Genomic DNA, 24,613 nt, shown 5'->3' with positions numbered 1-24,613 from the left:
AAACGTGAAGGATTACTTCATGTGTAAATGTCTGTTCATTAGCAGGGAGACATTTTTAATATCTTGTATCTTGTAGCTGATAAAGACTCTCACAAAGTCATGAAGTCGTTGCTGCTGCCTGAGTGATAACACTGAATAACTGTTTGAGAAAATGTTTCACCCAGAATCTGGGCTTATTGATCATGCCATGAGTGTCATTTAGATTTTCTGCAGGAAAATTAATCATTTAGATTAATCGACTATTGGATAAAATAGTCGATAGATTAATCGTTAGAAAAATAGTCGTTAGTGACAGCCCTAACTTCATTCCTTTACTCGCTGTCTCAGGTGGTGGAGAGCAACTCTCTTGATTTGCTTCTATTTCTATAACTTCTCTTTTTCTACTGAAGTATTTATAATGAAGTACGTGATATCCAAATCTGCGACAATAGATCAGGTGACTGTGTAAGGTGAAACATGTTCCCTAAAGTGATGAAAACACAGAGAATTATTACCCGACTGCAGTTTTCCACAGCAATTAAGTGTCTTTAAGGTCCTTGTTTTGGTTTTACAGCTCAGTTGCTCCACTGTCAACCTTATCCAGCTGCAGCAGGCAGCTGTGCTCACCCCCCCCATACACCACCTTCCAAACACACCAAATATTAAGCAGACAAAGTTGCCTGAGATGAAAGCAAAGAAAAAGTGTTGGACTTAAAAAGTCAATGGCCAAAAAAAGCTGCATCCAGCTTGTATGTAAATACAGCTGCATGAACTTTTTGTGTGTGTGTGCTAATCAAGGAAGCAGCAAGGTAGATGAATTACAGATAAAAAAAAATTAAAAAAAAAAAAAAAAGGAAATGAAGAAATAGAGCATAAGGTGGAGAGGAGTGAGTTTCATGGAGAGAATTTGAGAGGAAGTGGGAGAAAGAGCATAAATCAAGTTTAAGGTCTTCAGAAGTGAGAAAGGATGTCAGTGAAATACAGAGGGAGGAGTTGATGAAGGGCAGAGGGGAGGAGGGTGGAGAAGAGGGCAGTGTGTCAGGATCCAGGAGGGAGGAGAAGGCAGGCGGGGGTGTCGGCACGCGTGGCTCACTCCCTCCCCGCGTAGACTGCTGTAATCTGGGCCACATGTCCCACAAGGCCTGCTGGTCACCCGGAGGCCTGGCTGGGTGATTCATCTTAGTTAGGAAGCTGTCCAAGAGACTCTCTATGGACCGCAACACATAATCATACACACACACACACACACACACACACACACACACACACACACACACACACACACACACACACACACACACACACACACACACACACACACAGCTTATGTTTCTGCTTGGGGAAGTGAAGCTGGAAGCTTGATTGGGTGAACTCACACACACACTCACACATACTTAACATGTTAAAATCCTTGCAGGGACCTTCCACTGTCAGCGTCTGACTCTAATCTAAACCTTATTCTATACATGAATTTAAACCTTAATTCATTTAATTTGGCTTTGAAGAAGCCTATACAGGTATATACCTACACAACTTGTGTAGTTTACTGAGGCTTTACCATCACCTCCTCCAAACACACCATAGAAAGAAAGGTCACATTCACAACCTTGGCCTTATTTCTGCACGTTTGACCATCTTTCATCCCCACTACAGTAACATTTCACTCAGCAGCCCTGTTGCTTGAATGGATCTTGAAATGGGAGCCCAGTAGAAGCAACAGAGGCTGTAGAAATCATGTAGACATGAAAACAGCAGCTGACAAAACAGTCCAAGGCTGCAACAAACTATTTCTTTCATTATCTATTCATCTACTTATAATTAACTGATTTGTTGTTGGGTTTGAAAAAAATAGTGGAAATTCCAAGATGACTTCTTCAGAAGTCTTGTTTCCTAAAACATAATTACATAATCAGTTTACTCACATAGAAGTCAAAGAAACCCAGTGAATGTTCACATTTCTGATGTTACAAAGTATGGAAGAAAGTTTATATTGTTTTTCTAAAAAAAAATTCTTACAATTAATAATATAGTTTCAGACATTTTCTGTCAGTCGACTTATTGGTTAATTGGCTCTTCGTTTCTGCTCTAAAACCACAGTCCTCGTTCAGTCCCAGGCTCGAGAACAAAAAAGGAAGTGGACTTTGAGTTGAGGTAATTTTGTCAACTGCTGTTTTCTAAAGTCAAGAAATAACTGTCCAGCTCAACTTTAATGTCAACACGGATGGAAAATTACAAAAAGTGCTCAGAATCATGGACATCAACATTGATTAAAAAATAAACCAATTAAGTTGAGTTGAAATGGTTCTGTCAAAAGTTAGAAACATCTTTCAACCAAATCATTAGTTTAACTCAATAATTTAAAGTAGTATTTGAAGTCACAACATTGGAAAGCATGTGATATACTGTAAGTAAACCTGTATCCACTTTGACCCGCAGTGACACGCTTTGTATAGTTGTGTGTGTGCAGGGAGCTTTTCAAATTTTCAATTCAGATTCTATTGTGTGAACTTTTTTCAGTTCCATTTTAATTTGTCTGGATAATTGGGGCACACTAGGGATTTGTTTACAACCTGTGTAATTATTAGTCTGCTGGCGTTGTTTGCTCTTCTCCAGTCATTTTTTATTGATGCTGCTCTGGTCCTACGTCTGAGCAATTAATTAAATTGTTGAGAACTCTATTTTCGCTGTGTCTGATTGGACTTCCAGAAATCTACGGTCTCTCTGTAAAGGAGCCTCGGATATAGATCCTTTGACACTCTTGTTTGCAATGTTAACAAACCATCTTTCTGTGGTAATATTTTGGGTTTCATCACAGTGCAGAGGTTTTTCAGTGACGTCATCTTTCTGTTTCAGAAATTTGAGTCGTCATTGTTTAAAAAAAAGATACGCTACTGACAACGCCTGTATTCATTTACAGTTGGCCTCATCACATTGTAGACTGGGGTGTGAACCAGTCCATACCCTGTGGAAATACAAGTCATGTTTATGTAAGAGATGCATTGACTTGTCTGATGTACTTACTTTCCCTCAACCTGCCTCACTCACTTCATTTAGTGTTTTCCTACAGTAAATGTCTCAGATCCTCCAGAGAACTTGTCAGAAAATCCAACTGGTGGTTTTACTTATAAAATAACAATAATACTGGCAAGAGAAAAATATTTAAATCATTGTGTGTCATGTCTGTTGCAGTGGTGTGGTGCAACTCGGCTCGACTAGTGTAGAAACAAAATCGGATGATTTAGGTGGTTGGAATTGTTTCTGCCGTCTCTCATTTTCTTTGTTCTTGAAATATCTTGAACCCTAAACCTAACCTTCTAATCCTAAATCTAGGGTTTCCCCCTAAACCAAAATACCAGCCTTAAAATACCACACAGAGATGATGTAACTGGCTATAATGTCTTTGCTTTATACAAACACACTAATTACACACACAAGGCAAACTCCCTGGTGGTTCAAGTTGCATGTACGTAACTGCATCTCAAATGGGCATCCTGTGGTTTTCCCTCTCCCTTTCTCATGCTCTCTCTGGAACACACACTTTCTTCTCATTCTGTAGATCAAATGACTTTGTGGAGGGCAAACACAGTGGGTCAAACTTCCATAGGAAGGAAAGTAGAGCAAATGTTCCTCCCCTCCTTCCACCTCTTTTCTCTTTTCATTACTCATCGCAGCAGCTTTAACCAGTCTGTTGTCTCTGACGTGAATTATCACCATCGGTTTGGGTTTGTTGGTATTTCTGTGGGTGAACTGTTCCTTTACTGCGTCTGCCCTCTGTCACACACACACCTCGAGGACAATAGAGGCTTTTTAAAATTACTGTTATTATGTTTATGCTCTACAGTATATGAGATATTGACTTTTAGATTTCAGCCTTATATTTGTTTTTGGAAGGCGATACCAAACTGAACTGAGCGATTGATATTTTGTTATACGGTGTCTTCAACATGTTTAAATGTGACCTATTACTCATGAAAACAAACATTCCATTATTTAGCGATTCTCCTAGAATGACATTAGTTGAAGGGTGAGACAACTACTCTAGTGAAACCCAAGATCCATAATCCTGCTTCCTCTAATAAGAATAAAACTTATTCATGCATGCCGGTAAGGAGTCTTACCAATTTGTCTCACTTAAATCAGTAGGCTGCATCACTGACAACCAGTATAATCAAATAGTACTTGAATTTAGAAACTGATACAGGAATCGTGTAAGATTGTGTCTCAACAACACACAAAACATAAATATTTTTGATTAAAATCTGGTACAGTGACCAGCACTCTTGCCTCACAGCAAGCAGGTTCTGGGTTGGAACCTGCCAGCTGGCTGGAGCCTTTCTGTTGAATTAGCATGTTCTCCTTATGTCTGTGTGGGTTTCTTCCAGGTACTCCAGCTTCATCTAAATTGTCCATAGGTGTATATGTGAGTATTAATTAACTATATGTCAGCCCTGTGATAGACTGCTGACCACTCCAGAGTGCATCCTTGCTCTAAACTCAGTGTCAGCTGGGATCGGCTCCGGCCTCCCCTCGTACCTAAAGGAAAGCAGTATGGCTAATGAATGACTGAATGAATATAACAAAAATATTTGTTTATTAAAAAATGGTAGCAAAGATTGGACTCTGGGACATTTCGCAGTTGAAAAATAAACTTGTCATTGCTCTGGTGGACAAACTACGTAATAGCGAAAATGCTTTACACCAGCCGTTATACTGACATGAGACAATGTCATTTATCAGACTTTGATTACACCGACTGGATCAAATCTTAGTTTGACATTTGGAAACTTGGGTAAGAGGTTGAATATGATTTGCAATCACTCATCTTTAAGTCGTTAAGTCCATTATAGCTAAAACCTCTACACCAAGGGACCATGAACAAGGAGATATCACCTGACTTGAATAAGAAGGAAATACATTTTTGAAACGTCCTCAGTGGAATGCCAGATATAAAACCACTGCTGTGTTCCAGTGAAACCCTTGAACAGTGTAAGTTATTGTTTTGATAACTCATTTATTACCGCACATGCAAGATGACAGCACCGAATTCTTCCTGCTATCACTTTTGTCTTTATCAGTTCAAATATTATGCAGCATCCTCCGTGATCCGAACACAAGGACATCACAACGTGGCAGGTGTTTTAACGAGTAATCACAGATACAGTACTTATTAAAATAATAATCATGCATGCCTCCTCAAAACATTCAGCTGGTGACTTCATCACCTGTCAGATACTGGTTTATACAGTTGCTAAGGTTGACATACACAAGCAAACACACAGTAGTAGTGAGGTAGTTCTTTTTTCCTGATAGACGATTTCTCAGAAGTGCCCAGGCATGTAATGTGATTATCAACATCGGTTTGCACTAATGACATCAGCCCAAAAGCTTTGCATGTGTGCGTGTGTGTGCGTGTGTGTGCGTGTGTGTGCGCGCTCCTCAGTTTCTGTGTAATTCAGTTGCTTATTAAAGCTTGTTGGCAGTTTGTTTGATGGCCTTGGACACAGGGTGTGTTTAATTTATTCTTCTGTGCATCCCTGGGAGTGTTTTTATTCTTCCCCTCAGTGTGCTCCTGGCATTATTAAAGGCATTAATCACGGGGATCTGACGCCTTGTTACGACACAGTCCTGCTCCCAAGGTGCAGCCCTGAAACACCTTTCCACACACACACACACACACACACACACACACACACATATATATATGTACAGTGGGGTAGGTCCTCCTGATGTGCAATCTAAAATCCCAGTGAGATTTAATGGCGTTTACATTAGCCGGTTTTACAATTTCTCCAATACCAAACATGGTCATCCTCATTTCTGTGTGTGTTGACTGGACGTTTCCCACCCTGGTCACAATATAATTTAAGTTACCATCTGACTGTTTTCATTTTATTGTCTGTCTCTTATCTTTTTCTGATGTTGTACCGGATGGTTTTTGTCGACACACTCCAGTCCTCACCAGCAAACCTGTAGACCTCCAACAGTTTTCTTGTTGAAACTGTTCTTAGTTCTAGCAGAAAGTTTGAGGTTTCTCAAAACAGCATGAAATGTGCGATGACTTGGCAATATCTATTGGATCATATATTTTTATTCATGTGATGTATGTGATTAAAACGTACAATACACTTTCAGTAGAACCCAAAAGTATACAGTAGATAAATATAAATAAATATGTGTATGGACCAATGTGCAAGGGTGAGAGTGCAAGGGTGTTTAAATGAATCATAGAAGAGACACATAGAGTCTGTTTGCACGAGGCAGGAATTATTATATTTATTCCTAATTTTGTTTTTCTTACACCTCCATTAATTGGCCTATCAGAGGGAGCACAACAAGCTGTAAACACAATATGTGCTGAACATGTTAATAAACAAGTAAATAACAAATTAGTTGCTCATTTACATATGCAGCAGATATGAATATTAACATTATTTGAACTGAATGATGAATGTTTCTAAAATCAAACATAGTCATTGTCCTTCACAAAGAGATCTGACTTTTGCAAAGGGTAATTAGTTTATTACAGGCTATAATTTACCATCCACTGAAGTGAAGGACTTCTAGTCTGAGTCAGTCTGACAGAGACTGAAGAGGCCTGTGTGACGTGAGGTGGCTTCACAGGAACTAAAGACATTTTTGTTGTAGAAATTCTGCAGCTAAACATTTCCTGTCTGGGCCTGCGATTCCGTGACACCATCAGATCGCCTACATTGATCTGATAGTTATTCCCCAAATGTCATTCTGACATGAATACCACCCTTCTGTTACCTCTCTTCCTGGTTCAACTCACAGTAACCTTTTCCTGCCTTTTTAGCTGTGGAGTTGCCACATTGTTTTGACAAGTAGCCTCCCGAGCTTTTTCCTCGCAAATCTTTTTCTCCGCCCTGCCTCCATCCCTCACACCCTGATGAGTGGTAGATCTCCTGGGAACGGAGCTGCCAGCTCGCTGACAAAGTGTATGCTACTGTACCACCTCTGAGTGTATGTGTTTGTGTGTGTGTGAATGAAAGATATTACTACAATGGAGAAAAGAATCATGGATGGATGATAACAAAAGGCAGGCTTGTAAATGCAGCCTCAGAACAAGTGGGGATGAGGTGCAGAAGAGAAAAGTATTGTTGACCCATGTTTAAATGTGTAACATGTTTTACATTTGAATTGGTATTGAATGGTGGAACGTTATTAATACCATACACACTCATGAGGCTTGTGATCACGTACCAGCTTTTGGTTGTGTAGCCAAAGAAGTGATAATGCTCCTGTGTGTTAAACCACATATTTCAACAAAGAAAGTGTTTGGTGTTCTCTGTCTTTGTGAGGTAATATAATTAGAATAGGCGAACTTTGTGAGAGCTGGTTTTGAATTTGAAAATGCAGCAACTCAAGTAAAGCTGGATAGGTTTATGAGAATGTGGTAAACAGTGCTGAAAAGCTTTGCTGCGTTTATATTGCTGACTCTCAAGTCTTTCATGAACGTGCACGTTCCAGTGTTTCATGTGGATGTAAATGACATCCTCCCCTTAACAAAGGAATTTCATTTGTAAAGGTTGATGACATATCATTGCTTCAAAAATACTTTGATAATGTTTGTAGTCATCGTTCGTCAGAAATGGCTGTTTCAGGTTTGATGTTTTTTAACATTACACTACATTTACAGTGAGCCAAAAAAACAAAACAAAAAAAAAACAAAAACCGGCATGTACATGTGGATTGCATAGCAAACAGCAAAACTGAAACAGACATAGCGTCATTCTCGCTCTCGTCAGTGGCCAGCAGCAGCAGCAGCAGCGGCGGCAGTAGTTTGAGTGAAGCGGATGAAACTCTGGCAGCGGTGTGAAGCAGTCCACCACGTCTTGGGCCAAATCCCATTCCATCTTAACTGCCTGACTAAAGCCGTGCCAGGAGCCGAATATGGAAGTACTTCACTTTTACAGGCAACAAAATCAGACACCTAAGAGCCGCCATAACCCACCGACCTCTCCTGACTAAAGCTGCTACAAAGCTGTCCGGTCACATATGCGAACACTAGAGCTTAGACACAGGGAATCTAAGTAGTTGTTTTGTTTTAAGATGCTATATAGATAAAGTTTACTTTTATTATAATTGAAATGGTGTAAACTTGGATTTAATACACTCACTTCTGTTTAGGAGGAGTTTGTGTTTTTCTGTCAAGTTTAAGCTGAAGTTCTGTTACCTGTAGTGAGCAGGGAATCATTCATTCATTCAATCAAAATGTCATTCTCTTGTAGTCAGTCAGTCACTTTAGAGCTGCAGGAACGACTGCTGGATGTTTTGCATCATCATAGTCCAGTCACTGTGCCCATTTAGTTTGCACCACTTCAATTAGTTATGCTCAATCAGATGTAGAGGGATTCTTCCAGACTTATTTATTTATTTTCTTTGTTAGAATATCCCTAAATCCACTTATATAATAAACTGGTCTTAAAATGTTCCCATGATGCCTTTCATTCTGATCATGTGCTTCTTCTTCAGTTCCAGGTTTAATGTGTCGTTACATTAGTATTTTGACTTTGAAGCGCTGTTCCAGTTGGAATAGTTTCACTGAGGAGTATCTTATAATTTCATTTTTACACTATGTAAGTGACATCGTAAAAGACTAAATAAAGTCAAGAATCTCTGTCATTTTCCTCAAATTACAGATGGAAAACATTCATGTGTTGTAGCTGCAAGCAACAACAAGACAGGCAGGGAAAGATATTGGCAAAAGATTATAAGGAGAAAAGGAAGGAGACAGGAAAGCCTGGAATAAAGGGATGAAAAGAGCGGAAGGAAGGAGGGAAGGACTGGGATACAAGTGTAAGCTATAAACTTTATACTGAGAGGAAAATGTGGATTTTTTTTTTTCAGATGTTGAAAAGTTTTTTTCTGATTTTACATGATTTTACATGATTTTACCTTCAAGTTCAAATTGTTGAGTCATGGTTCTGATGTTGAATGTTTTAGTTGTGTAAAAAATACTTATCGGATTCTTTTTTTCCCCCTCCGCCTTTCCGGTGTACGTGGTCTTTCCCAAGAGTTGATCAGGAAATCCTCTTTGAGCAAGAAGAAACCTCTTGTAATGAGACACTCTCTGCCTTTCTTTCTCAGGTTTTCCGTAGAAAGGCGGTGGAGCTGGGAGAAAAGCTGCTGCCAGCCTTCAAAACGCCCACCGGCATCCCCTGGGCTCTGCTTAACCTCAAGAGGTAGAACACACACACACCCACACACACACACACACACACACACACACACTCTCACTTATTTGCTCTTCCTCACACAGCAGTCCACACTGGTGGTATTTGAGGCAGCCGTTCTGTTTTGAAGGTTTGATTCTTTAAAGAGCTCTGTGGTCCGACGCCTGATGTGAGGTGGGCGAACACAGGCTCCATATATTTCACTCTCGCACACAGAGCTGAGATGTTTTAGTTTTACATGACAGGGCCGACTTGTCAGGCAGAAGTCCTTTTCCTTTTTTTCATCAAGGACTGCATTTCAGTGGCTGGACCCGAAGCTAAACTACGCTCAGAAGACAAACCAAAAGTTTCTGAATTCACTGAGTGGTTTAAAGGTCACAGTCAGTTGGTTTATTACTGTCAAGAGGCTGATGCTACACACATCCAGAAAACACACATACACACAAACACACACACACACACACACACACACACACACACACACACACACACACACACACACACACACACACACACAAGATGGAATTATAAAACCAGTTGTCAGTTTGTTAAAAATCCTCCATCTCTGATTTGCTGGATGTGATTCACTATGATTGATCACATATTTCTTGTAGCATTGATCCATACTGCAGCACATACAGACTCCTTCTGCGTGGCTGTACACACTAACAGACTGGGCCTTTAATTTACAGTAATTTGCTCTTAAAGTGCTAAAATGTAAAGCTGAAGCTGTAAAATGTAGCATAGTATGGGTTCATTAAAGGATATGAAAGGAGATTTTACTGAACATGAAACATGTACATTGTACATCAGATGTCAAGTCACCTTCTTGAGGCTTTTTATCAACAGATAAATATTGAGAAACCAAAAAGAATGAATGTAAACTAACAATATTTGTCTTTATCTATTAATCAATATTTTATATGTATTTATCAAGTGGCCCATAAATAGTCAGAACACTAGTTAAAAATGACCATTATAATTGTGAACCGGAGATCTCCATCTTTCATTAAAGTGGCTTTAATAGATATATTTAGAGTTTACTACAAAATCAAATGACAATGTGAAAACAATTAGACCAAAGAGGGTCGCTCCTAGTGATGAACTAGAATAACCTCCAGACTCTGCAGCTTCCCTCGCCTCGATGGAGCTTTACAGTGACTTTCAGCTCTTTGTTTATCTGTCTGGCCCACAACTTTACTATTTTCATTCATTTACCGCTCTCGTGGCGTTGTTTTTGGCAGCAGCGGGCAGTTTTTTCCAGCTAAAAAAAAAAGCTAAAGATAAACTCACTGTACACTACCCCTGCTCAGCAGCAACCAGTACACAAACAAAGTTCACAACTGGCTGGTGCATGCAGCAGCTAAAGGTCCAGATATTTCCCTCAGGATGTGGTGGAGACCAAAGACAGAGCAAAAACTGAGCGAGCATTTAGTTGAGTAAATTGAACTATATGTAAAGTTTTATTCAATGCAATGAAATACATTTGCAATTATAAAATTGACAAGGATGATTAAAGAATTGACAAGTTATTATATTATTGTATTATTACATTTTACAATATTAACTTCAGCTCTCAGAACCTGTTGCAGAAAAATCGGAGTGTCTGTCTCCTAAAACAGGAAACGTAAACAGTCTTTTTATTTCCTCCATTTTCTCTATATCTGTCTTTCCCCAGAGAGAGACAGGACACTTTGCTGTTTGTCAGCCGTTAATTAAAAAGCAGGTTGTCATGACGATAAACGTGCTGTAACAAATTAATTTTCTTTCTGTCTGTATGGGTGAATGGACTCTGCCCCTCCCTTGTCCCTCTCTCAGGAGTGAGAAACACCCCTGGGACAGGCTCTGTCTGTGTGTGTGTGTGTGTGTGTGTGTGTGTGTGTGTGTGTGTGTGTGTGTGTGCGCGCGCGCATTGTGTGTACATGCACATGTATGTGGGTGTGCATGCACAATTCCCTAGAGGACTCAGCAGATTGGTGGTGTTGATGACTTTACCTGCATGACTGAGCTATGATAGCTTGAAAGCAAACACACACTCTCCCAAATCCCTACACACACACACACACACACACACACACACACACACACGCTCACACATATTATCATGCATCCATCCATACCATCTGTTGCAGGACTCCTTGCTCTTGTTGTCTCTGCAGACAGACTCTGGCTGTATGTTTGGGGTTGTTGCCATGCAGCAGAATGAATGTGGGGCCAATTAGACACCTCCCTGATGGGACTGCGTGACGGATAAGACTCTAGACAACTAAAACTTTCGAATGTTTTCATCCAACGGCGAGGCTCTGTCAACATGGCAAATTCCGATGTTTCTCCATGAAACAGGAAGTTGTTGTAACTGAAATATACATTGTCCAATCTGCCCCAAACCTCACATGTCTTATAATAGGTCCCATACTGAAGACATCTGCCTACTAATACAAAGTCATAGTCATAACGCCAACAGAAAACAGGAAGTAACCCTTGAGTGACAATCATTATTTGATTTACATGACATTTTCATGGTCTGGTTTACACGTGATGTACAGGAACATAATGCATGTTGGCTGCATTTCATGGACTCGTGGCCTCCTGGCAGCGCCACCTGAGGTGCCTGCGCAACATTGTTTGCAGCTTTGATAATATCTTTGTTTCTTTCCAATCCTTTGTGTGAGTATCTGTTGTTCTGGATCATATAAGTGACATTACAGAGAAGTTGAAGGGTCAATAACCTGTTTGTTGCTGGAGAAATAGAAATAAAATGTCCTCAGTGGTTGAATGGTCTGCAGCATAAATACCCTTTTATTCAGAGTTTCCCAGTTTGAATTCATTTATTTCTTGTGTTCCGGTTAGACAGAGACAGAAACAGATGAAGAGTTTATATAAATGGGTAGTTGAGGAGAAACATCAGTGAAGCACTTTTGAAGCAGTGTGGTTAGGAGCTGTTAGACTTCCTACATAACCTTGACCCAGATTGAAGCAGCATAAATCTGTAAAACACACAGACACACTAGCAAACGAGGCCCAATTATCATACTTTCCTTTTATCCCCATTGCTTCTCTCTCTCTCGCTTTTGTTCTCAATTCCTTCATTCTCCTTCATTTTATTACTTTAAATTATTTCCTCACAGCGCACTCTCCTGTATTCCCTCTCTGTCCTTTACTCACTCCCTCCTCACTCCATCTTACCTTGAGCGACCCAGTATCTCCTTCTGTTTCAGGACGTCACACTGTAGGTCCACTCCACTCTGTGGCCTTGTTCTCTTTATTCTCTCTCTGCAGTTTTCATCACTCTGCCCTGTAGCTATCTGCAGAGCCCAAGAGGGGCCACAAGAAATAAGGGCACAGTTTAAAGCATGCTGCTGCTTCTACACAAGTAAACCTTGTTTGCTCACAGTTTTAATTTTAGAGAACAAGATAAATGCCACTTCCTCAGTCTGGTGATGTCTTACAAACTTTTTACTCTGAAGTTATGGGTTTGCAGTTTGTCTAGACAAAGTAATGAGTCCCAAGTTAAATAGCTAAAGTGAACTTTGCATTGAAAGCGCACATTCACATCATCTCAAAGGATTTAATTTGCATGTAAATAAATACAGACTGCCTCAAGAGGTTTTGAGTTATGCCTGTGACAACACCATCAAGGTGGTGTCACTGCATACTTGTTTGTGATTGTCACCTCATTGAATCTGGTTCTTTAGTTGGCTATTGGGCTTTTAAAGAGTAACTTAACACCAGGCTGAAAAGCACTTTACCTGCCCTGTCTGGTTGAAAGTTTCAATCCGGTTTCACCTCCGATCACACCAAGAATCACTGCTGTGGTTACAGGCATCACCTGGATCCTGGAGTATACCTGCACATCACTGTGGCAAAGTGAGAAGTTTAAAGGTCCCACATTGTATAAAAGGTAGATTTCCTTGTGTTGTTTGATTATAAAGCAGGTCTAGGTTCTATATTAACACTGTGAAAGTATCAAAGCACTTAGTCCTCAGAGAAATGCACACAGCCTGTATTCAGACACTGAGCCTTAAAACCAGCCGTCAGGACTTCTGGAATTTTGTGATGTCACAACAAAGCAGTCACTGCTTGCAGCCATGCCCCAAGCCCCGCCCACCTGGGAAATCTTGTCTTGATGTCCAGTTGTTTTACTTTCAGAAGACACATAAAACAGCCTCAACTTGGCCCCATGGGAGGTCCGATAAATGAGGTACACAGTGTGTCTGAAAGGATCAAAGGCTGGCCCTGGACTCAGAGATCCATCTGCCTTATTTTCCTCATCTCTCTCTCTCTCTCTATCTTTCCCTCTCTTTGTATATAAACCCATTGATTGCCACTAACTGAGCGGAAAATGCTGCTACGATCCGATTTGCCCAATTGATCTGCCACAGACTCGGGTCCTACCAGAGCATATCTCAGGCCGCTGCAGTCAGACAGATAAGAGCATTTGTCCCTGATTTTAGTTTTGATTATTAGAGTAAAAAGAATCACAAAGAACTGCGTCTCTGACACAATGGCAGTGTCGCTTCCAATGAAATGTTCTATAAAGGATTAGGATTAGACAAAATTGTTAATAAGTTTTAAATGTACTTTAGTGTCACTACATAGGAAAATAGGAATTAACATGGCAAATTAAATGCTGCATCGATTTGATTTTACTGAGGGAAAGACTCAGAATTGTTTCCTGCTGCCTATCAGTAATGTCTGTTTCAACTTTAGTGGCTGAATAATGATGGATAATGATAGTCCAAGCCAGACAAGGAAAGAGTTTTTTTTACAAAGTAAAGCTGTATATTTTTGCATGTTTGTACCACAGGATTAATTTCCACCCAGCTATGGTTTAAATGACACAATTCATACCTAAGATATTGACATGAGTGTAAATGCCTCATGTAATTGCTCCAAATCAATGCAGAAAATAATGGGAACATCAAATAGTTGTAAATCCCACATACAGCAGAAAAGTTTATGTCCCCATATTCGTGGTGCCGCGCTTCAACAGGAGAAGCTGTAGCAGCACTCTAACAACCAACCAACCAATCGCTTCCCCTTCGTCCTTTCACACACATTCGCATACACACACACTCGTTACCCAGTTGTTATCTGCTTCAGCCAGTATGTCCCATAGCTCTTCTATTAACATTCAGGCTGATAAAGCTCTTGCAAATCACTCCCACTGCACTGCATACTGACTGGCCTTAATGGGATGAGACATTGTGTGTATGTGTGTATACATGTGTATATAAGTGTGTGTGTGTGTGTGTGTGTGTGTGTGTGTGTGTGTGTGTGTGTGTGTGTGTGTGTGTGTGCATGTTGCATTGTGTTGCATTGTGTTGTGTTGAGGTGTCTGGATATGTGCTCCACCCTGAAATTAACTGTTCATTCCTCTCCACATGCATCACAGTGATGATTGTGTCCCACACACACACACACACACACACACACACTCACACTCTCACATACACACATCTATTTTTTTCTGTGTAATTGGCATTAAATGGTTGAAAAAACACTCAAACATTCAATTGACAAACAGCATTCTAAGAGAAGACGTTTGCTTGAAACGGAAAATGGCAAATAAATGTTTTGAAACGTTAAATGGTAAATTTCAGTCAGATGTTAGTGAGGTTTGGCACTGTTTTATTACTTTCTGCTTATTGGGATGCAGAGATGCTCCACTTGGATATGATCTCTTTCCTTCCTTCTTGTGCAGACTTTGCTCTCTCAGAGAAATAAATATACAGCACACATCTCCACCAACAGCCACCATTACAGGATGCACAAACTAGATATCTACTCTGTAGCCGAACTGCTGCTAAAAGCAACATCATCATCTTAATGACGCTGCACAGTCCGAGCTAACTCCTTTGCCCCTGCTCTCTTTTCTAATTTCACAGAAGAAAATGTCAGCTTTGGGCAGATTTTTCCTTCTTCAGCCACAGACTCCGCGGCTAAAGCAATCAATCCTGAGTTCTTGGGGCCTTGGAGTTTGATTAATAGGCCTAGATGGAGAATTGCTCCAGTAGCAGAGCCTGGTGAGGCTGTCGCACTGGGTGACCCTTTAAAGTGCCACTCTGTCATGCAGTCTTTTCTTTTCGGTGTGATAGGAACATGAACTTCTTAATCCAGTGGACGTGTGGAAATTCTCTGCATAATAGAAACTGATGACAGTATAATAACGTTCAGAGCTACTTTAGAGTGAAACAGCAGAATAAGGTCTGTAGTGCCTAACAGATGGGCATTTACGTTAACACCTATATCAGAGAACAAAGTGTCATCAGCATAGCAGCAGCAGCATAAGTCATGAAGTGGGATAAGAAAGTCATGAATGGGGTTAGCAGATGAGCAGAAAATGATCTGTAATGATAGAGTGTATGTTGAAAGGATGTCATGTTTTCTGCTTAAGCTAATAAATATGTACCGTCAGGTAGTGGGCAAATCATAAAAAACAGAGATTTCGAGAACTATTGTATACAGTACATATACACAGTCATATCCAGAAGAGAGGACTTGAAGGCTTTCTTTGTGTGGTTGAGGTCCAGTAGCTTCCAACAAAAAAAAAACAAACAACACATTTTCGTGAATTGATAAAAAACAAATGTTTTCAATCAACTATTATAAAAATGGATTGATCATTTAAGTCCTTGTCAAACAAATATACTAAATATTTAATGGTTCCAAGTTCTGCAGTGAGATCATTTGCTGCTGTTTTTGTGTCGGACATTATGGTAAACAGAATTTATTTGAGTTTTTTACTATTTGTTGGACAAAACAAAACTGTACCTTGGGCTCTGAAAAGATTTAAATGGGACATTTTCTGCTGATAGTGCAATGTTTTCTGATATATTACAGACCAAGTGATCAGTCGGTTCATTGAGAAAAAAATTGTCTGATTAACTGATAAAGAAAACAATCGTTAGTTTGAGTTCCAGTGTGATCTCACATCCAGGATTTAGGCACAAGTCCTTTAAACAATCCATCTGCTCAATAAGTGTCAGCTGAAAGGTCTGATATAACAGTCAGCAAAGTTCAAAGGTCAGCAGAGTTCTACACATACAAAAATTATCCTAAGGTACAGTGAAACCTGCTAACATACTTTATGTTGGTGTTTTGGTAATTACTACTAGCTACTAACAGCTAAACGATATTGGTGGTGTCATGCTGTTTCATCCGGTTGGTGGGTTTAGATTAGGTCATGTGAATTAATTGGAGTGAATTTAGAAAAAGCTGTTAAAGAAAGCATTATTAGCTGTTTGTAATGAGTTATAAAGCCCAATGAAAACTGGATTTCTGAGGTGATACAGCTACAATATTTTAGACTTGAAAAAGTAAAAGTCTGAAAATTATATTGGTGCTCTTATGAGTTGTTTTTGTAAGGTTTTGTGGCCTTCGTCTTCATTTTGAGGTTGATGGTGTATCAGTTTTTAAGGTGTGTGGGTGACAGAGGTGTCGACTCGAGTCATAAATTTGATGACTTTAGACTCAATTTGACAGAATCAAAAAAGATTTGCAGCTTGAAAATACTTGATACTTTACACCAAGCCCAAAGATGAGAAAGTTTTCCATACATTGATTTATTTGTGGCGTCCCACCACAATATCAACATGGACGGCCACATATTGATTTTCTCTTTTATCATTTATGGTGGCGCTGCTTCTCTGTCCTCTGCTCTGCTCTCTGCGCCAGGCGAGCCTGCATACTCAGTGCATACTACACACACACACACACACACACATACACACATACACAAACACACGCACAGCAAACAGCAGATCAGAGAGGCCACGCTGTCTGGACACAGTTAGCCACGTAGGTAGCCACTCAAAGATTACTCGAGTTGAAAACAGTTACGTAAATACAATACAAAGTACAAAGCCAATGAGTACTGTATCAAACTGTTCAACAACCATCTAGAAAAATTATATTTTCTACTGTTTGGTCAGTTACACAACCACAACACGCTGATTAAACAAATTAGTATAGAATCTAAAGCGAAAGCAGTCTGTATGTTTAACTGATTCTCTTAGTTTCCCACGAATCTTAAAATGTTGTAAACTGAGCTGCTGAGCTGAGACAGACCAGCCTCTTCTCTCTACCAGCGCTACCTGCAGGCAGTGAATCACAGCAGCAGAGGGAGGAGGACAGAGGACAGGAGGAAGGACTGATGCTGACTCATGTCTGTTCTTCATTCTGTGTAAACTTCACTTAGTATTTTGATGTCAGGAATATTATTCATTTAAACTGACATTTTAGATTTGTTTCCAGCGATTATTGAGTTTACAGTGGCTTTGCTGTTGCTGCTGTAGAAACAGTTTTCAGTTGTGTGTAAAATATGAATCAATTTTAATCCTGTTTTGAATTTATTCTTTTTAAAAAAATGATTTAAAAAAAAAAAACACAATTCTTTGGTAATGAAAAAAAAGCATTAATGAACTGAATGAAATGAGCCGGGTGGATTAGGATATAGATAAGAGCAAATCGCAGTTTAAATCCCTAAACTCACTGTGAGCCTTGTTTAACCAGTGTTATTTTGTCATTATATGTATTGAGCACAGTGAGATCACCCACAGAAATGTGAAGAATTACTTCATTTGCCCGATTTAAAGTGCAATTTAAATCATTTGTGTAGATTTGATATTGAAGACATAAAAATTATGTTAATCAATATCACTTGGTTCCAATCTAGGTAAGTCTTATATTAGAGCACCATATTTTCACTCTTTTCAAACAAAGCTAGCTTCTACTGATAGCATGTGAGGAACATCGGTTTAAGTCCTCTCTTAAACATCTGCAGGCGAGGCATTTAGGGGATTTCTGTAAATTGTAGCTTCAGAAAACTACCTGGGTTACACTCTCCCACTCTAAAGTGCATGAGTCTAATTAAGCAGCAGCACAACAAACCTGTTCCGGCACCTGAAACAAAGGCTGATATCAGCTCTAAAACGGCAGCTAAAAAGCAGCAAATTTCAGCTGCTCAGTTTACCAAAGCCACAATATATGACAACAGATATTGTTGTTGTTGATATTGCATCGAAACTCAAAATTTAGGCTTTGGGACTTGAGTGGAAAGACTTAAGACTTACATTTGGCTTGCAAAACGGACTTACTGGAAGGACAAAGGTGGGAACCCTTATATAGTAGGTGTCCTTACCGTAACCACAGCAGACACACACTCAGGGTATTGGTAGTAACACAATCTCATTGCCCTGAGGCACTTTTTTAACAACAAAGAAAAGTCTGGCATTCAGGCTATCCAAAAATGTCTTTCTTTTTTTTTTTTTTTTAAGCTCACATACAGAAATGCACACACTCATTCCCCGTACAGCTCTCCTCGGCAGTAACCTAAGGCGGTGGAAGGCAGCCATGATTTAAGGCCTCTAATTAAGTTACTAACTGTGAATCTGTCGCAATTCACATTTTCTCTGTGCCTGGAGGAGCAGTACGATAGATTTTCAAACAGAGAGGAAGAGATATTGAGGGGAGAAAATCAGGAGGAAAAGCAAGGTCACGGCATGGATGGAGGAGGAGGACAGTGAAAAGGTTGGAAACAAAAAAAAAAAAAAAAAAAAAAAAAAAAAGGGAGAGAATTGAGTCAAAATATGGGCTTCATCCAACCACAGAGCACTTCCTAGCATAATGCTAGAGGAGCGTGAGAGGGCACATCCTGGTGTGACATGCTAATTTATGGAGATGGAATGCCTTTTTCCGTTTTTCCAGGTTCCTGCTTTGGTGGCATAGAATTAAAATCACCACTGTTGGCTCTGCAGAATGGACTGGAGGGTATAAAAACCAGTAAGCTACAATTCGTCATTTCACAGCTGGTCAGGCAATGACTATAGGTGTGAAAGGTTGAATAATAAAGAGATAGGACACCCCCAAAAGGACAAACAGGATAAACAAGGCAGGGAATATGTCTTCCAATGTAAACGTAATTCACAGTAGCATCAATCTGTAACGACCCATTTCTTTTCTAGGTCGAGGCCATGTTTTTTGCATGGATTCCTGGAGACTTCAGGTTTTTGTTTCTTGACCTAAAAGGCAGACAGCACAATGGAGCAAATATATGATGTCTGATTATCTTGGTAAATATTTCTACAATAAAAGTACAGATGTTGAAATGCTGAGTTGTCCAGCAATGATGGGTGTATGGGAAACCTTCACTTCTCAAAGACTGTAGTAGCCTGGATGGACCAGCGTTTTCATTCTCGAACCATCCTCCATCTGTAGCCTCTCACTTAAGCTATTAGCTAAGGTTCAGTAGCTTTTACAGCTTGTTTTAGTTTGAATATTGGACAATTGTAGAGACTTAAATTTAATTATAGTGTCGTATTTAACTAATATTTAACAGAGCTTGTATTATAGTCCTTAAAAAGCTGACAGAAATGTCTATTATTTAAATGTTTCTTGCCATTTGGCTTAAAAGTTGAGATTGAAAACACCCAAATGTCCTCCATTCGTAGTGACAGAATGGCCTGACTTCATGTCTTCATGGTGAAAGTCATGAAACAGGATGAAATGTGGGCTCTGAGCAAATTGATTAAAATTTATGGGCATGGACTCCTATTAACCAAACAAACTGCATCATATCACTTCTATCAGATGTGGATGATGCCGGCTGATCTCTTGATTTATAATGAAAGTTCAATGTCAGCGTTGATACATACATAAGCCTGACATAATCTCTAAAAAAAAAAACGTCCTCCAGTTCTAGGTCGCCGTAACATTTAATTAAAGAGAATTACTGAATGTTTTTCAGCATGCTGCATTACATTACTTGTGTTGGTTTAAAGCATTGCTCATCAGCAGAGCAATTTTATCAAAGGACAGCGTGATGATGGAGAGTTAGAAGCACCACTGTGACTCCTGCCAGGGAGCTGAATTCAAACAAACTGAGACTTTTTATCCAGCCAGTTTTAATATGAATCTTCATGCCCCTTACTGTTTGGAAATGAAGCCAACTGAGATCACAAGAAAACAGATAACAGTAGAAATCCAATATCATCTTACAGTAGATATCATTGCTAGATAATTTCTGCAAATTGGGATGCAAGACAGTTGAGACGTCTGTACAGATATATGTTCAAACCTTCTTGCAGTATTACAATATGGTCTGTAATGCAAGAAGAGGTCATAAACTAAACTATTTCTTTTATAGCTTAGAGCTTGTAATAAGTCTCATTACATCCCATGTGAGAGAAGGGATGTAGAGCATGCTAGTTGTAAACAGTGCTCTGTAAACTGGGCCACCGGGACGTCTGCAGCACCACTCAAACACAACACTGGACTCCCATCAGATGGACTAATACAGTTGTATTGCACCATATGCCAGTGGATGAATGCCAGTTTCCACTCCCAGTACGGGAAGTGACTGGAGCAACAATGAGTTTCCATCGGAACACCGGACATGAATGTCCCTCAGTAGCTATTCAAACAAATTCATTTAGTCCCAAAATGGAGTGGAAACAGCAGCTCTGACCTGGTGTTTTTATGGGGTTTAGCAGCAATAATACATCATTTCAATCAAAGGTCGGTCACTGAAAGCTGGTAATGCAAGCAGCCACAGTGAGAGGTCGGACTGATGGATGCATTTTATTTCAAATTCACCCTCATCTCTCTGACACCACTGATGTTTGCTGGTTTGTGTCCATTCGGTTTCCTCACCAGCCTCTCCCTGCGGTAGTAACAGGTGTCGTCCTTCCTTAGATTAATACAGTGCAGGGATAGTAGTAGTTCATATTAATTTCAGTGCAACCAACATAGTCTAATCCTAAACTAAATTGTTGAAGATTAACATTCTGCTAATTTGTGGAGCTTCTACTGCCTTGTGTTGTAGCCTAGCAACTAACATGTACAAAGTCAGTAACCATACCTTCCTAAAACCATAATTCTCACTCCTATGTTGCTGTAGAACCCAAAATAATAGGTGCAGTAGACGCATTGCTTCTCAGATACTTTCGTCATGCATTCGACATGGCTGGCCAGCTTCTGAATGGTTTAGAAAACACTTTTCAATAACAAATTACATTTCTGATCTGCTGCTACATTATTACCGGTCCAGACCTCTCAGGCCTGTTTACTGTCCTCAGAGTCAGACTAAACACACAGAAGCAGCATTTAGCATTTATGTACCTCATATCTGGAAAAAAACAACTCTCAGTTCTTTTAGATACGTTTTTTTGTTTGCCACTGTCTTCTAATCAGTTAAATTTGGGACTATTTATTCATATCTTGCATTGAAATGCAATTGCAGTGTAATTTTTTCTTACTGCCTACTGTAAATATTGAATTTGAGCACAGGATAACGGAGCAAATATTTAATCCCTTCACCATGCTGAATAGAATTTGAATTTCATATTAAAAGTCACAGCGTTATTACAAATGTATGTGCACTTTGCAGTCAGCGAGTTGACTCAGTAATGTCATTTATAGAGGAAAATACTCTAACTCTAATAATCTAACGTTTGCTAACATTAGCAACCATAAGCTACTGGTCATACCAGACCAAGTAAGGCTTATAGTGCTTATGAATAGAAAATGAGGAAGATTATGTTATTTATTCTTTTCAAACATTGCATAATGTTGCTTTAAGTATATGCTCTGTGTCTTATTTTACCCACATAGTTTAATAACTTCAATAGTTGTGTTCAGACGAGCAGACTGCCCTCGATCACTCTGGTTTTTTAAGCATCCTTATTTTTCATCAGGCTCCAAGCAACATTAAACATCTCAAATAGTCTTGAACTTGTCTTTCTGAAACTTCCAGACACCCTGGCCAGATTAATAATATCCCAAACACACCCTCGTTTATCTGTCTCCAGTGTTATACTTTATATCTGCACTCCATTGGTTTGTGTCTGTTTGGTTTACGCGGCAGCTTTTCCCTGCTGTCTTTTGTTTTGTTCTCCTTAACAGGGATTTACTGTTTCTCACAACAGGGCTTTGGGGAGGGGATTGAGGTGGACAGGGGTGAGTTGGAAAGGTGTCTGTTTGCCTAACCCCCCACCCCCCTCCTGCCAGGAGAACGGATTTATCGTTCATCACGGGGTTTATAAAGGGATTGAAATAGATGGATAGACGGATCAGGTCTACGGTTGACTTAGGGGAGGTGGAGGCAGTGGTAGAGATAAAGAAATAACGTTGTACTCCTCTGGAAGCAACAGAAAACACCAGAATGTATTTATATTTTGGATTTAAGTTAATAATACATCATGTCAACCGTGTAGCAGTGCTGACATTAAACATTTGTGCAGGTAATTCTATCCAATTTTATTTAACGTTTGCGTCAGTCTACGACTAACAAACACACGGCTCCCAATTTAATCAGGGTCTGCAGTGATGGGATTTTTCCTCAGCAGTTCCGTTCTCTGACCCTGATCTCTGTCTCCGTGCTCGCCGCCTGATGCTGCGGTGGTCCTCCCTGTGTTTGGTTGACTTGATTAAATCCATGGTGTAATGGGAAACAAATTATGGCTTGTGCAGCATGATGAGTTGAAGAGGGGATAATTAGTATGTTCAGCCACCTCTTTGAAGAGGTGTGTGTGTGTTTGTGTGTGTGTGTGTGTGTGTGTGTGTGTGTGTGTGTGTGTGTGTGTGTGGCACTTCTCCCAATTTGCACTCCTTCTCCTCCCCCTTTTTCTCATTTGTTGGATGCCTCCCCTGCTTCTGCTTCCTCTGTGTGTGTGTGTGTGTGTGTGTGTGTGTGTGTGTGCGCGCGCGCGCGCGCAGTTTATGACCATGTGTCCCCATGTAGTTATTGTAGTGCAGACATCCTGCTGTGTGTTTCACAGTGTAGTGAATTGTTAATATGTATTCATGAGTAGTTACTTGAGGCATCGCCCACCAGAGTCATCAGTCCTTGGCCTGGAAGTAATCTGTCAGTTGCTCTAATGATCCAGCACACACACACACACACACACCCTGTTGCTAAGTCTTCTGTCCTTGTCAAGTGCGCCAGGCTTTCACATATGGCCTGGGAGTCGATGCCAGCCTCATTGTCACTACAAGCAGCGTCAGGGGAGAGGGTGGGGTCCGGCAAGTTCTGACTCACTGACAGATACACACCAATGAGGATAAGATGTGATGCCCAAGTCAAGTGTGTGAAAAGGCAAAACTAATCCTGATCATAGATATGACAGATGGAATGTGAAGTTTAGTTTAATTTTAATGTCACGAATGCACCTCACTCTTTATCCATTTTAAGAATCTCTTCTCATGACAGCAACAGATGATAAATCCTAATGACTTTCTCTAATAACATGTAAAGTACAGCAGAGTTTTAGCCGTCTTCACAATTTAAAGACTCTGAGAAAAAGAGTCTTAATCGGAGTTTCTGAAGATTTCTTGCCTCTTTTCAGCTGTTAGTTTAGTAACAAGACGAGAAGGTTTTGTAGTTTTCTGATGAATGGCTTTTCTAACATGACTCATACTGTATTCTTGTGCAATTGTCCACAAACCACCTGTGGGTGTTATTAAGAATGAATATAAAGTGTTGCACAAGTTAAAACTTGCGAGGAGGTTATTCTCCATGTGGCTCTAAAGAACACAGTTAGATGATTTACTAAAACACACCAAAGTTTTTGCAGTTTGCATTTTTCAGAGCTTCTTTTTGTTATTCTGTTTTATTAATGGACGCCTCCGTCTCCCTCTCTTTTCCTCCTTGTGCAGTGGGATTGGTAGAAATTGGCCGTGGGCATCCGGTGGCAGCAGCATCTTGGCAGAGTACGGCACCCTGCATCTGGAGTTCATGCACCTCAGCAAACTCTCTGGAAATCCTGAGTTTGCTCAGAAGGTAACACAAGCAGAGGAGACTAGAAAATGTTACCTTTTTCACACTTGCTGGCTGCTTTTACACAGGATTTTCGCACTCTCGCACTTTTTGAAGTGTCTGGAATGTCGGGGGGGGATTTACAGAGATGCTTTCCTGGAATCAAAAATGAGTCAGCAATGACTCCACACTCTTCTCCTCTTTTACCTTATTTCCACATACAGATAGTATTTCACATTTTGTTGCATATAAACACTTTACGTACTTCCTTGTCAATGCACTGCACTTGTGGTGTTTGCATTGAGCTTTACCTGTTGCATTTGTGTTCTATTTCTTTTAATTAATAGGTAATGAACATCCGGAAAGTTCTTAACCGCCTGGACAAACCTCAGGGGCTGTACCCCAACTACCTAAACCCAAACAGCGGGCAGTGGGGCCAACGTAAGTCTTTCTCCTGCAACTCCTACGTGTGTTATACTTAAATATCATAGCGGTGCTTGAGTAGAGACACCGTCCTTTAGCTTGGGATTGATTCTCAGATGCTGTGCCAACCAGAACCTGCGCTCCTTCTCCTTGTTTTTTATCTTCATGTGTAAATGCCAGCAGGCAAATTCAGCAGGGGAAACTCATTTTTATCAATAACATACATTTACTGACCACTGTCAGCAATCATCTAACAGAGACA

General features: G+C 40.0%; 1 protein-coding gene across 1 annotated transcript in view; it reads left to right on the top strand.

Moving 5' to 3' along the window:
* man1a1 (mannosidase alpha class 1A member 1) overlaps positions 1-24,613 on the top strand; it is a 139,784-nt gene that overhangs the window by 95,942 nt on the left and 19,229 nt on the right. Inside the window, exons 5-7 of the mRNA XM_022766746.1 lie at positions 9,088-9,182; positions 23,829-23,952; positions 24,276-24,369. Of these exons, the coding sequence (XP_022622467.1) occupies positions 9,088-9,182; positions 23,829-23,952; positions 24,276-24,369 (313 nt within the window). The remainder of the gene's footprint in view (positions 1-9,087; positions 9,183-23,828; positions 23,953-24,275; positions 24,370-24,613) is intronic.

The sequence above is a fragment of the Seriola dumerili genome, unplaced genomic scaffold (assembly GCF_002260705.1).
Source record: "Seriola dumerili isolate Sdu_G_001 unplaced genomic scaffold, Sdu_1.0 BDQW01000025.1, whole genome shotgun sequence".
In the NCBI taxonomy this organism is placed as follows: domain Eukaryota; kingdom Metazoa; phylum Chordata; class Actinopteri; order Carangiformes; family Carangidae; genus Seriola; species Seriola dumerili.
This window is presented reverse-complemented; position numbering and strand designations above follow the sequence as displayed.